Genomic DNA, 15,441 nt, shown 5'->3' with positions numbered 1-15,441 from the left:
GGAGCCAGAACTCAAACTCGGGCACTTCAACGTGGGACCCAGGCACGGTGCTAGGCCAAACAGCTGCTCCCCGATTTTTCCATGGACTGTTTGAAGTTCCTCATTTGATTTAGGTTTCTTCACAACGGTAACCATTAAAGGTAAGTATAAACTCAACAAATTATGGGATGCATTTCCATCCACTGAGCCTGGATGACAGGGGAGGCAGCTGGACCGACAGTTCAAGAGCGGCTGAGAAATATGACCCAGTAGGAAGAAGAGCAAGAGGAAGCTCTATGCAGAGAGGCTCAGAGGGGCCAGGAGAGTGTCGGCCTCACAGCCCGTCTTGGGGGGCCCCCCGGAGCACCAGGGGCTCGTGGAGAATGTCAACTCCTTCCACCACCAAGGCCACAGCACACACCCCAGACTCCATGGAGCCGTATCAGCTGGAATCTGCATCTCTAACATTTTAAATTAGAACCCACTGACTACCCCTAAATTGGTTTTCAGTCATGTCCTCCATAATGCGATTTTTATAAATTAAAGGTAATATTGTATAATAAAGGTCAAATAAAGATGTTCTTTTAAGTGAAAAAATAATAATAATACCAATAAGCATGCATCATTTAAGCAAATATTGCCCAAGCTAGAAATACAAAATTATCTAGAGATTACACAAATATTATCCCGGTTAAAGCTGGGATGGAGAAGGTGGTGCAGGCTGGAAATAATGTCACTTGCACAAAGTTGCCAATCACACATCTGGTCAACATGAGTTTAGTTCACAATTCTTCCATGACAGGTGCCAGAAATGATTTTCCTTGTTTCTCAGATGTAACAAAGGCAGGTTCAACAAAGACAAAGATGGGAAAGTCTGAGGCCAGCGTTTTGTTTCTGCTGAAGTCATACTAACAGGTCTGTACCCTCTTTGCTGGCCATCACCTGTCCAGCTCTCCCTCTCCCTGGAAAAGGTACTTTGGGGGGAGGGGGGCTGAGAAGCAGCGAGTGTGTCTGTGACTCCCAGGCAGGGAAGCTCTGGTCACTCACTTAGAAGGTCTGGCCAGAGCCTAGCCCTTGGCAGCCCAGAGGCAGACCAGCCTCCGCCTGTAGGCTGAGCCCAGGTTTCTGGGAGGAATCCTAAACACAGGCAGGAGAATGTCGAGAATTTAGGTCAACAATCTGGGACCCTCTGCCTGAGGACCCTCTCCCCAGTGTCCCAGCCTGGATTGTTTGTGACTGCACTTTCACATCCTACATTTTTCAGATTTGCTTGTGGGACTGGATTGCACCTTCAGTCATAGCAGGCCCTGGGAACAAGGGGGTGAGATGCAGACTCATGGAGAAAGGCAGCCACATAAACAAATCCCGGTGAGAGGAGGAATGCTCCCGCGACAGTGAGCACCGCCCTGGAGAACACAAAGCAAGGCTTCTCAGGACGCATCCTTGAGAGCAGAGAGACATTGCCCGAGGGGGACCTGGGAGCAAAGGCGAGGGATCCCAGGCCTGGGGACAGTTCAGAGCCAGGCACTGAACTGTCAGAAAACAAAATCCCGGGAACAAGGAGAGGGTGTGGTTGTACCAAGCATCCAAGCCAGATTACGGGGTGAGCCAGCTGGCAGCTTCCAGGGGCCAAGGGACTTGTGAATGACCCTGAAGCTATAACGGGTGGGGAAATGGCTCTTTCCCCCTCCCACTTAGAGCAAGAATTGCCTGCGGCAACCAAGCAGGAACTGAGAGCTGCCTCCTGCGCTTCTTCCTTGTGGGCTCAGCTTCTCTGCAGCACTGAAAACAATGTTGGTTTGAAGACACCAGTGCTGAGTGAGTATGTGTCCATCTAGTCCTGAGTACCCCCCTAACAGGAAGCGCTGAGAAATTACACGGAGATGATAAGAGTTCTGGCTCCCGACCTCACGCCCTACACGTGTTAACTCTTTCAGTCTCTATGAGCATCTGATGAGATGGACACTGCTACCGTCTCCACATCCCCGATGAAGACACTGAAGCACAGAGATGTCAAGTAACCTTTCAAAGTTCACACAGCAAATCTCAGAGCTAGAACTTGAGTCAGGGTCTCCGAGTTTCACCATCACACTGTTCTCCCATACTGGCTTTTCACTCTGTCAGCATTCTTCAGTTTATGGACCACTGGCAAGGTCTGAAGCAAAAGAGTGACTGGGGGTGGGGGAGGTGGAGAGGTTCACTATGGAGGACTCTGGGAAGATTCAATAGAATGGAGAGAGGCTAGACACAAAGAGTAGGAGTCTCACCCGGCAGAGCAGACCGTGGGGACCTGAATTAAAGCCGTGGGGTGTCTTTGCAAAGGAAAGGAGACTGCCGAGGTGGGAGCTGTGGGAACTCACTGCTGGTGAGGGCGGGGAGCAGAAAAATCAAAGGTTTTCATGATCAGGATAATGGAAGAATAGTGACTCTAAGAGAAAATCGTTGCTTCCAGAGAAGCTAAGCTTGCGGCCCTGGGTTCCACTGGGCAAAGGGACCCAGCGAGCAGGTGAAACTGAGAATGGAGCTCCACCAAAGGTCTGGAGCTAGAGCGATGGAGCCGGGAGACCTTGAAGAGAACTTACAGGGACACAGATCCAGAGCCGTGGTGACTGAGATGCCCATTCTGGGTTCCTCCCTTCTGTCCCCACCCCTGAACCCAATTCCAGAGAGCAGGACTCACGTCCAGCACCAGCCCGCTGGCCATGACTTTCATGTCAGAGTTAACTACTCCACACGTGACAGTCTTCGCCCCTTTTCTGAGACCTGCAGTGAATGCCTGCAGGTACTCCCAAGCCCTTTCTATAAGATGCTTTTGGCTAGATATCCATCCCTCTGATAAAGTTTAATTTGTAAGTCAGGCACAGTCACAGATTAACAATAACTCACAAGAAAATAGAGCTATAATGATATACTGTAATAAAATAGCCAACGTCACTATTCTCACACATCGGGGTCCCAGTCCCGGAAACTGTTCAAGAATGACTTGAACAAAACCCTGTGACAACATGACAGCTGATCTCTTTAACAGAGACACCACTGAATGGTGGGGTGGCAGATACAGTGTGGATGCTCTAGGGACGACTCACAGCCAGGGAGGATGGAGTGGGACAGCCCGAGGTTCCATCGCACTACTCTGAACAGCTCGCAATGTAAAGCTTAGTGAACTGTTTATTTCTGGAATTGCCCATTTAATCGTTTTGGACTGAGATGGTGGTGGGTAACTGAAACCACAGCAGGTGACAGGGCAGACGCCTGCCGCACGCCTGCATCCTTCAGGAAGAACAAACACGTGAGGGCCCATCGCCTTAGCTTAGAGGACACAGCCCGGAAAACGACGACGACACGTATGGTCGACCTTTGCGTTCTGATCCACAATCTTCTTCAGGTTTTTCAGCAGATGGTTATTGGGGCCGCCTTCTTTCTCATTGACGTACACGATCCTATCCAAGTCTGGGAAGTTCCGGTTCAAATCTATTCCCTGGGCGTTGCTTCGACCCACAAACCAATCCTTGAGCTCACCAGGCTAAAAAAAAGAAAAAAAAATCACAAAGATGCTCAGTTATTCGGCATTGTGTAACTATAAGGTCTCTATTCATGGTTTTTAAAATAAGTTTAAAATAAGGATTAAGTATTCGTTTCAATGATATCCTCCCATAATGCAATTTTCAGCATTTTACTTACAAAAGAATGAAGGTATCGATTTAAGGTACTTGTTTGGATATTGTGAAAATATTTTTGATGAATCATATTTTAAGTGTTAATAAGTATTTAAGAGGTATGTGTCATTCAATTTCAAAAATTCAGTATATATTAATTAATAATAGCATACATTCTGTATTTAGATTTAACTAAAATATTCATTGCCTCTAAATCATAGCAAACTATTTTTAAATATTTAAAAGAATCATTAAATAAGAGTAGAAGCTTAAAATAAGTCCAACATGAATAATTCATGTTTTAATAACACATCTCCTTCCAGTAGTCCTCAAGAAGAAAAACAAGCTCTAGAACAAAAGTTCTAGAGTCTTGCGATTTGAGGAATTTCTGTCCAATTTAAATGCTTCCTTTCACTGTGCTACAACCTAGAAACTTAATGAATTTCCAAGATACTCGGTTTAATGTTATAATGTGAATTTTGTTTTATGATCAAATTACTTCAAATCTATGATGGATTTTTAAGTCATGTACTCCTATATACCTTAGACTGTGAGAAATAAAAATCTGTAAGACACCAAACAACCATGATAATCTTTTACTCATCTGTCTTATAAGATCAAGATCACATTAAGACATCAAATAACTTAATTTTCTTACTAGATTTTTTCTCCTATAACTTTGGAAAGCATATCAATATTATACTTATTTACAGAAATTCACTTTGTGAGTAGATATCAAACTACTGGGTCCCTGGATTTTCTTAATTGCAGCTACACACAAAAATATTTACTTTAAAAAATAAAAATTAAAAGCTTTACTTGTGTTCCCATACAATAGAAAAATTATTTCAAACTGAAGAAAACCGCAAATATTATATCCCCAATCCTGTCCAATCAAAATGAGAATACACTCTATAGCTTCTCTTAAATACCATTCATTTCTAGCTCTCTAACAGCCAAAGTCTATCACATTATTTTTAGTTTATTGGCGAGTTATTTTTTGTTTTATTTGTGTTTTTTTTTTTTAAGATTTGTATTTATTTATTTGACAGGTAGAATTACAGACGGTGAGAGAGAGAGAGAAAGGTCTTCCTTCCATTGGTTCACCCCCAAAATGGCCACAACAGATGGAGCTGCGCCGATCTGAAGCCAGGAGCCTGGAGTTTCTTCCCAGTCTCCTACATGGGTACAGGGGCCCAAACACTTGGGCCATCCTCCACTGCCTTCCCACGCCACAGCAGAGAGCTGGACTGGAAGAGGAGCAACCGGGACTAGAACTGGTGTCCAAATGGGATGCCAGCGTCGCAGGCGAAAGATTAATCTAATGTGCAACGGTGCTGGCCTCTGTTTTATTTGTGTTTTTAAATTTTTCTCATGATTAAACAAAGATTAGACAGCTATTAAAACATTGGTCTGGCCAGAAGCTCTTCCTCCTTGGTTTCGGTAGAGGGCGCTGTGTCCCTGACTCATCCAGACCGAGCCGAGGGATTCCCCTTCAATACAGAGCAGTATTTTTCATACTGGCAAATTTTTAGAAGGAAATTTATCTAGTCACAAACGAGGATGAATTAATCGGAATTATTTAACAACACAAGAAAAACATTATCAAAAAATTAACTGATTAACAAAACTTCTCATTCAGTCTCTGCTGAAGAAGAAATTCTTTAACCCCTCACATTCTTGGCTTATTTTCTTACCAGCCAGCTGAATTCTGTACCACTTTTACTCTCCAGTGAGCCTTGTGGAAACTCCAGATGACAGCATTACTTACAGCTGCGTACATACGTACAAGCACATGGATCACGAGGAAGGCCAGCCCCACCTGACCAGCCGGGCACCCACCTGGGATGCTGCCTTCTCAAAGCCGTCGGGGTTCAGCGAAGGCATGATGTGGATTCGGGTGTTGTGGATCAGGTTGACGACTGTCTCATTCCCCTTCTGGTATTCGTTGCATAAGTACTGGGCCAGGAAAATGAGCAGTTCCCTTCCAACAGCCTCATTACCGTGCATATTCCCAATGTATTTAAATTCAGGCTCACCTGGCAAGATCAAAAATAGAAAATAGAAAGACGTTTTCCATAATACCAAAGAGAAAGCAAATAGCACACACTGGTGACGATCTCTTCTCCCTACTGCCGGACGACACATAGCCACAGCTTCCTTTCTCCCTGAGGCGATGCCTGAGACATCTACCTTGCACATTAAATCTCTAGAAACATCCTTTCTCTCCTAGCCCTCTCTCCTCAGCTTCCCACCTGCTAGGGACTGAACTGTGTCCACCGACATTCATAGGTTGAAGGCCTAGTGCCCAGTGTGACTGTAATTTGGAGATAAGGCATTTACAGAGGTAATTTAGGTTAACTGAGGTTATAAAGGTGAGGTCATAATCCAACATGACTGATGTCTTTAGAAGAAGAGACAAAAGATAACTCTATTCTCTATTTCTATCTCCCTCCTTCCTTCCCTCCCTCTCTCTCCTCCCTCCACTCAACACAGGAACGGCCATGTGAGGACATGGCAGGAAGGTGATGGCAAGCCAGGACAAGAGCCCTCAGCACTCAGTGGAAACCCACTCAGCGGCACCTTGATCTTGGACTTGTAGCCTCCAAAACCATGAGAAAATAAACCTGTTGTTCAATCCACCTGGGCTGTGGTATTTCTTTTTTAATGACCGTCTGACCAGGCTACCCCACCACCAAAATCTATTAATAAGCTGCTAACATGACTCCTGTTGGCTAAACACTATATTTGGCATGTTTTCTTATTTGATCCCCACCAAACATCTACAAGTGTTTTCATTGATGAGAGCCAGGCTGCCTAAGAGTCTGACCACACAACACAGCCCGTGAAGCCAGGATTCAAATGCTGGTCTTCTAGTGTGGGCAAAAGTTTATGCTTTTGTGGCTTTTTTTTTCCCCTCTAAACCATAGTGGTTAAAAGGAATCAGCCTGGGTTCAAATCCTAGCACCAGTCCTTCCTGGATGGCTTACTTAGAGTTCCTCCAGGTCTCCGTGGTTCTCATCACCTATCTGAAATATAAAGATAGCAACAGACTTTTCCCTCAAAAGGTTACAGTGAGAACTGAGTGAAATCGTGAATGTAAACTCAGAACAGTGCCTGGCAATAAGCAAGAGCTACGTGTTTGCTGCGCTTGTTTTCCATGGTATCATGGTATTATTACTCCCCCATTTTATCTTGTCGTTGCATGGTGCTTTAGCACACATAATCTAGTTTATCTTTACAACAGCTCACTGAACTATGGAAGGCAGGGACTGTGTTTTCATTATGGCTCCAAGGCTGCCTGAAGAGCACAGGTTGTGTTGAAGGGCTCGGCACCCAAACACAAATCGCAGTCGCCTGTCTCTGCTGCTTTCCGACGCGGTTTTGCAGGAGCAATGAGAGCGCAGAACGAAGTGGCCCAAGGTAACCCTGGCACTCTGCTCCTTTCATGCTCATCCAGCCCACAGGCCCAGCCTCTGCAGTCCCAGGATTCTCCCATCTGGGACCGCCTGCTCCTGGCACGAGCAAAGAAGCCGGAATTCCTTTTCTCCCGCGAATGCCCCGGTATCTAAAGATTCTTCGCCTGAGATTCTGAGTGTCTGATTTCAGTGGCTACTAACCCAGAACCCAGGCCCTCGTCCTCCTGTTGACCTCTCCAGCTGAGTTTATGCTAATCTTCATCTGCGGGTCAGATGGGGGTAGGAGCAGTGCTATTTATACCCCCTCGGATTTGACTTGGACGGAGAGATTCTTAGTAAAACCAGACTCGCCCAGAAGGTGCGAGAACAAACGAGAAGGCATGACAGGAAGCAGTTCCTTGGCTTCTGAGTTCAGAAGTGACAGTAACTCTCTTCTTCCTGTGACTCTCACGCACTTTGTACCACCTCCCCCCAATGTATTAATTTCACTGAGGCACAGGAGGAGTTGCAGTAGCCCTTTATGTAAAGAAAGGGAGAGCAAGCAGCCAGGGAGGCGGGAGAGGCTGGTGCAGCTCTGAGCTTGGCCCACAACCCAGGAGCCGAGAGGAGCACACTGAACATTGCCTATTACTTCTCTGGGAGCAAGTGTTTGAAAATCATTTCAAGAAGAAATACCAAACTCATAGTCACTTAGCCACGTTGTTTAAATACGGCATTTTGTAAGACACACAGAGTAGACGCAAATCTTGGTGTCCAGGACGCTACAGAAGCCCCAAGAGCAAATAAGGTGTGTCTCCAAACGCAAGGAATACAGGGTCTGGGGGAGGACCCATAGCACCTGAGCACTGCTCAGAGGGGAGGGAGCACCGAGCAACGTCGGATCCGAAACTAGCCAGTCCCACGGTGTTAAGCTGCAGTGTTCCACCTGCCTCTCAGGACTGTCTCCAGGCCCCTTTTCCCTCAAAGCCAGAGTTATCTTTTTTTTTTCTTAAGATTTATTTATTTATTTGAAAGTCAGAGTTATACACAGAGAGAAGGAAAGGCAGAGAGAGAAAATTCTTCCACCTGATGGTTCACTCTCCAATTGGCCACATCAGCCGGAGCTGCGCCGATCCAAAGCCAGGAGCCAGGAGCTCCTTCCGGATCTCCCACGTGGGTGCAGGAGCCCAAGCACTTGGGCCATCTTCTACTGCTCTCCCAGGCCGTAGCAGAGAGCTGGATGGGAAGTGGAGCAGCCGGGTCTTGAACCAGTGCCCATATGGGATGCCAGCACTTCAGGCCAGGGCGTTAACCCACTGTGCCACTGTGCCACAGTGCCGGCCCCGCAAGAGTTATCTTTACAAAACACAGCACTCATCAGGTCACTGGTACATGAAAACCCATCACTAACCTTCCACTTGCCTTCACAATTGACACAAAATTCTCTACAAGATCTCTAACTGCTACATGGTCTTGATATCAGAATTTGGCCCCCTAAAATATGTATCAAAATGTAGTCCCTTAAAGTTCCCTGAAAGTCCCATCTGGGGTGCCACATGTTATTGGAATTTGGGGTGCCATACAATATCACCATATGCTTATTAATAAGTTCCCAATATTAATAAGCCTGTGTATGTTCTTGCCTAATATTCAGAGAATTCTGAATACTGGCATAAATGAATGAGGCAGCATGGTACATTTTAAGCTTTTATTCAGTGCAAAAGATGCATAGGCGAGGGGCTAGCGCTGTGGCACGGTGGGTTAAAGCCTTGGCCTACAGTGCCAGCATCCCATATGCACACTGGTTCGAGTCCCAGCTTCTCCTCTTCCAGTCCAGCTCTCTGCTGTGGCCTGGGATAGCAGTAGAAGATGCCCCAAGTCCTTGGGCCCCTGCTCCTGGTTCCTGGTTTCAGATCAGCTCAGCTCTGGCTGTTGCGGCCATCTGGGGAGTGAACCAGCGGATGGAAGACCTCTCTGTGTCTCTCTGTCTCTACTTCTCTCTGTAACTCTTTCAAATAAATAAAATAAATCTTAAAAAAAAAAAAAAAAGATGCATAGGAGAGTGAGGGCTTTATCTATTAGAGAGAGGTAGATCTGGGTTCATACCGAGTACCAGGAATCAGCCACGTGGAAAAGCATCTAGGCCAGGAAGCATGGGGCGGGTGGGGCCTCGCACCCTGGAGGCGCAGGGCTGCAGCCAGCCCCCTACCGGCTAGAGGCCAGTAGGTAAGTGGCTGGACACACCCTGTCCCAGACTTTTAATTCACTTTCAAAGGGGAGTGGTTAATTAACCTGATTGGCCGGTGGGCGCTCAGGTGTGGCCAGTTATGGGCATGCGGTCACACAGGGGCATGCCGAAGGCGTGGTCTAACAGCTCACAAACCTAATCAATTTTAACTTCTATGCCTGTCTTCTTCAGTCTGGCCTGGGGTATTCCTGTCGCCCCTGAGGTCCCATGCCTTCCCTCCTCTCTTGCCTGGAATGTTCTCTGCTCAGACACACACCCTGCCCTCAGATCCTAATACCGCACACATACAGCTTCCTCAGAGTAACTGTCGCCTAGTTCCAGCCCCTTTGCCAATTCTCATACCTCAATCTGCAAACATACATTTAATGATGGGGCCATCTGGCTCCCCTACTGACCCCCCCAGAACTGCAAGGACCCTCAGCACTGGGATGGCGTCAGCTTTAGCTCACTCATGTGTCACCTGTGCCCAGCGTAGTCTGGAACATAGTGAGAGCGCCACAGACAATGATTCAGTAAATTCACGAGTAAATGAATAAATGAAGAAGTCTGGCTTCCCCCACCCCAACCAGCCATGGCCACAGCCATGGACAGCCTTCCTGGAACAGTGCAAGGGACTTGGGCATCAGGGGGCGACAGCCCAGGAGTGGCCACTCCACGGAACACCCAGGCAGGAAGAGCCATTCTGTGGCGGTGCTGTGAACAGCTGATTTCCCACGAAGAAGATTAATCTCCATGGTCACGGCAAAGCCTCTCTCCTGGCAAGCAGCTCTCGGAGGCTATTTTTGTTGTACATTCTAAACAATGAGCTCCAAAGAGACTTTGCTGCAGCATCCTTAATCCACAAATAGGAATCGAATGGAAGACACTGGGTTTTGAGGGAACCCCTTCTCTGTCCGTGTCCCTTCCGTTTATTTGAAATATTTTTTTTTAAAAAGGGAGAGCTCTTCATCACCACCTAATGTTCTTTTCTGCAGCTACAAAAGCGGGTTTACAGCAGGCTGAGAGATGGCTGACGTATGCCTTCCTGTTTACGGTGTTTACAGAAGGACAAACCCCAGGTTCCACAGGGCTGCAGCTGCCAGGTGCGTCACTGCTGGTGGAGGCACTGGGCAATGCATGCAGTCCAGAGCTAGCGCATCTCTCTCCTGGCAACGGGAGCAAAAGGCAGCAAGAAGCCGGGCTCCCGGGACACTTGGGGACGGCTGTCTGTGCATTCATGTGTGGTCTCGCTCACTCTTGACCTCACCTCTGCTTCTTGCACAGTAATCCTGATGCTGATCTGGCAATGGAGGAGGAGTCCTATTTGCACAGGGTGCGTGGCTAGGCAGGAAGAGTATTTCCCTGCATCCATCTCCCCACAATGTCATGTCGTGATCTTCCAGCGACTTCCCGTGACACAGAGCAATCATCTGACAAACGCAGCCCAGCCTAGCGGGGCCGGATATTATAGTTTTATATGCTGTTCAGAACAGGTAATGGACCTGGTTGGATCTGCCTTCCCATCAGAACAAAATAAGAATAATTTCTAAGTTTTTAAAATTAGCTCCACACTTTTCATGAAGAAATAACAACACTAATTCCAAACTCCAGTGGGCAAAGAATTTGAAGTACAAATTAACTCTCAATTTGCCCAACTTATATATTATAAAGATCACAAAATAAATCAATCAGAAAAGAAAGAAACTTAAAGCAAGGTCCATTCTTTGCCACAGCTACTGTGAGAAAGACCACTGTCAGCAAAGCAATGAGACTGTCCGTGTTCCAGGAAATGTCTCCATGGCCCTAAAGGGACACACTCGCGGTAGCTGAGACTTCAGTCACATCCACGTAGGATCAGGCTCCTTGAAAAGAAAAAGAGGCTGCAGGCTGACGAGTGGCAGGCAAGGAGAAAGGCCCTGACTACCTTGCGCGCTGTCTGGAGTCGAGGACCAAACACGATCAAGGGTGCTACACCGGCCTCTGTTACTGGATGAGGTCTGTGTGCACTCACTTCCCCCTCACTGCCTTCATCAGGAGAATGGGTCTCTTGCTGGAAACCAGAATTTCTTGGGTGAAAAACGTATCTGCAAGGTTCGGTTGAGGCCAGGTGTTGGTTGTTTGGTATCTCAAGCTCAGAGAGATGAGCTAGCCCTTGAAGGGAATGACATTGACCTGGCTTCAAATTCAGCTGCATCGAAGCAGCAAGCCACAGAGGTTAGCAACAAGGATGTCAGCGCGTGTGGATGGCATCTCTGGAGAAAGAACAGTTCAGCACGCTGACAAATGGAAGCTAAGCATTGTCCAGCTTCAGAAACCAGATCCCGGTAGGAGCTAAGCATTGTCCAGCTTCAGAAACCAGATCCCGGTAGGAGCTAAGCGTTGTCCAGCTACAGAAACCAGATCCCGGTAGGAGCTAAGCGTTGTCCAGCTACAGAAACCAGATCCCGGTAGGAGCTGATGTGTGGTATTACCATGATCCAATAAAAGACCTCTACTTTAAGAAAGAGAAACATCTGACGCCTCAAAAATAAAATGCTCATGGGCTGGTGTTGTGGCATAGTGTGTAAGGCCACTGCCTGTGACGACGGCATCCCTCATGGCCACCAGCTTAAGGCCTGGCTGTTCCTCTTCCCATCTAGCTCCCTGCTAATGGTCTGGGAAAAGCAGCGTAAGATGGTCCAAGTACTTGGGTCCCTGTCACCCATATGGGAATACGGATGATACGGATGAAGCACCTGGCTCCTGGCTACAGCCTGGCCCAGCCCTAGACATGGCCATCTAGAGGATGAACCAGCCGATGGAAGATTCTGTGTGTGTGTGTGTGTGTGTGTGTGTGTTTCCCTCTCTGTCTGTAACTCTACCTCTCAAATAAATAAATTTTTCAGAGATTTCAGACAGATAAATAAACAAATGTTTAAGAGAGACAGAGAGAAAGACAGGGAGATCTTCCATCTGCTGGTTCATTCCCCAAATGGCCACAGTGGCCTCAGCTGGGCTGATCTGAAGCCAGGAGCCAGGAGCTTCTTCCAGGTCTCCCATGTGGGTACAGGGCCCAAGCACGTGGGCCATCTTCCATTGCTTTCCCAGGCCATAGCAAAGAACTGGATCAGAAGAGGAACAACCAGGACTTTAGCCAGCACTCGTATGTCATGCCAGTGCCACAGGCAAAAGCTTAACCTACTATGCCACAGTGCTGGTCCCAATAAATAAATATTTAAAAAATAAAAATAAAAAGCTCATATTTTACACCCCCAAAAACCCACATCCATGTGGATAAAGTTTAATGCCAAAGGCAAGCTAATAATGTCCCCAAATGGTAAAGAGAATTTATAGCTTAAAGACATCAGAGAGCTCCTAATGCATAGGTCTATGGACTCAGTAGGCTGAACTTGGAAGAAATGGGCCGTTGTCCATCTTTACCATGAAAGAGACCATATCACTCCATTATTTGGCCCAATGCTTAGTCTACCTCCTTTTCCAATATATTCTCCTCTTGGACATAGCAGGCAGGCTAAACACTAAATACAGCAACTGATCAGTTAGCTTTGAAGACTGCTCTTTTTTTTTTTTTTTAAAGATTTATTTATTTGAAAGTCAGAGTTACAGAGAGGGGGAGAGAGAGGTCTTCCATCCACTGGTTCACTCCCCAAATGGCTGCAAAGGGCAGAGCTGCGCTGATCCAAAGCCAGGAGCCAGGAGCTTCTTCCGGGTCTCCCATGCGGGTGCAGGAGCCCAAGCTCCTGGGCCATCTTCCACTGCTTTCCCAGGCCATAGCAGAGAGCTGGATGGGAATTCGAGCAGTTGGGACTCGAACCAGCACTCATATGGGATGCCGGCATAGCGGGCAGCGGCTTTACACACGACACCACAGCGCTGGCCCCAAGGACCGCTGTTAAATCTTAGAGTCAGTCATTCAATGACGTCCATATGGCAAGAAAACACCAGAGGGAAAAATCGCTAAAGGAAAATGAGGTAACAAATAGTTGTGGCTGGCGCTGCGGCTCACAAGGCTAATCCTCCACCTGCGGCGCCAGCACACCAGGTTCTAGTCCCGGTCAGGGCGCCGGATTCTGTCCCGGTTGCCCCTCTTCCAGGCCAGCTCTCTGCTGTGGCCAGGGAGTGCAGTGGAGGATGGCCCAAGTGCTTGGGCCCTGCACCCACATGGGAGACCAGGATAAGCACCTGGCTCCTGCCTTCGGATCAGGGCGGTGCGCCAGCCGCAGGGGCCATTGGAGGGTGAACCAACGGAAAAAGGAAGACCTTTCTCTCTGTCTCTCTCTCTCACTGTCCATTCTGCCTGTAAAAAAAAAAAAAAGAAAGTGAGTTGTGAAATTCTATGCAAGAAGTACGGCATCGTCATTTAGAAAAAAAAAAGTAGGTTAAGGATATTTTAAGAAAGAACTTGATTTTAGTAACAGAATTTCCCCATCTTTCTTTCTGAAAATAGAAAGGAGTCTCACACTGAAATGGATATGTTCTTCCTCCAACATCAAGCTTTAGTCAAAATGTAAGTACCCTAACAAATTTGGAAAGTATATATTTAACTCACTGATTATGCAATTTTTAAAAAGATTTATTTCTTTATATTATTTTTTATTTGAAACTCAGAGTTACAGAGAGGGTGAAGGGGGGAAGGAGGCGGTGAGAGGAGGAGGGGGTGAGTGGGAGAGGAGGAGAGGGAGAGGGAGGTCTTCCACTGCTCATTCACTCCCCAGGTGGCCACAAAGGCCAGCACTGGGCCAGGCTGGAGCTAGAAGCTTCTTTCAGATCTCCCATGTGGGTGCAGAGGCCCAAACACAGGCCAACTTCCACTGCTTTCCTAGGCTACTAGCAGGGAGCGGAATGGAAGTGGAGCAGCCATGGCACAAATCGGTGCCCGTATGGGATGCCAATGTCACAGGTGGTGGCTTTACTCACTATGCCATAATGCCAGCCCCCAATTACACAATTCTCAAAGCTGTTGGCACTTTCAAAATACATGTTCCTGCCACAAGTAATATACCAGGGAACTTCAAAAAGCTTTTGCGAAATAAAATATAGGTTTATCTTTGGTGCAAAAATTTATGAAATCTATAAAGGCATTTTTCATGATACACTTATTTTTAAATGGACTTTTGAAGACCCTCATATGTATGGATTTCAATGTTTTTGGCAAAAAAAACCCTTTTCTTTTAATTCCATTTTTCGGTACTTTTTGAAGTCCACTCATGCTAAACATAGTACTAGGTAGCAATAGGATCCCAAATAAAACTCCATTTCTCAATAACGTCGTGATAAGCACATGAGCAATGAAATTGAGAAATAAACAGTGAACGGCTATTCAAAGAAGCTTACTGCTGAATTGATCTGACTTACGCACCACTAAATGCAAGCGAGTCGGAAACATCTCTGAAACAGACGGGCCTTTTACTCAATGATCTTCCTCCCTCACTGGTAAACCTGGGGTTAAGACATTAGTGCAACTAATTGTTTCCATCTGTTTGACATTCTAATCTGTTATAGCCCGTGAACCAGCCCCACAGAAAACTGAACTCTGCAAGCTTCCTAGAACTTGTCAATAAGCACGTCATTAACTGGCTCATGTTTTAGCACATCCGAGCAGCCTAAAACGCTGAGCGTATTCCTCAAGGAACTGCCACTCTCCAGGGGTCAAATAAACAATGGAAGAGGCTGGGCATGGTTATAAAAATAGATTCCTTTTCTCCAGAAGAAATGAGAAAAAAATAGAGAAGGCGGGAAAAGAAACCAAGAAACAGCCAAGAAAAACAAAAAATCGTTGCAAAAGAAATTACAATGTAAAAAAGCATCATATTCTCTCCTCTCCTTCCTTCAGAATCATATTTTAAAGCAACTAAATTAACATTTTAAAAATGAAGTTTTCATATTATTTTTAAGACTTTTAGGTATTTACTTGAAAGAGCTATAGAAAAAGAGTTCCCATCTGCTGGTTCATTTCCCAAACGCCAAAGCCAGGAGCTGAGACTCAATCCAGATCTCCCAGGTGTACGTCGGGGGTCCACCTACTCGAGCCGTCACCTGCTGCCTCCCGGTATCTGCACGAGCAGGAAGCTGAAAGTAACAGCAGAGCCCGGTGTTTAACCCAGACGCACTGCGTGGGACTCAGGCACCTTAACCACTAGGCCAGAGGCCAAGCCTGCATCTGATTTTTTTTTAATGGGCA

General features: G+C 46.6%; 1 protein-coding gene across 1 annotated transcript in view; it reads right to left on the bottom strand.

The window, feature by feature from the left end:
• Nucleotides 1–15,441, bottom strand: part of CPE (carboxypeptidase E) — a 119,429-nt gene that overhangs the window by 16,141 nt on the left and 87,847 nt on the right. The window contains exons 2-3 of the mRNA XM_070048202.2: nt 5,478–5,674; nt 3,335–3,502 (exon numbers count right to left, since the gene is read on the bottom strand). Coding sequence (XP_069904303.1) covers nt 3,335–3,502; nt 5,478–5,674 — 365 coding nt within the window. The remainder of the gene's footprint in view (nt 1–3,334; nt 3,503–5,477; nt 5,675–15,441) is intronic.

The sequence above is a fragment of the Oryctolagus cuniculus genome, chromosome 8, assembly GCF_051225735.1.
Source record: "Oryctolagus cuniculus isolate XC-2025 breed Fujian yellow rabbit chromosome 8, ASM5122573v1, whole genome shotgun sequence".
In the NCBI taxonomy this organism is placed as follows: Eukaryota; Metazoa; Chordata; class Mammalia; order Lagomorpha; family Leporidae; genus Oryctolagus; species Oryctolagus cuniculus.
Note: the sequence above shows the minus strand (reverse complement) of the source record. Positions and strands in the feature narration are given on the sequence as shown.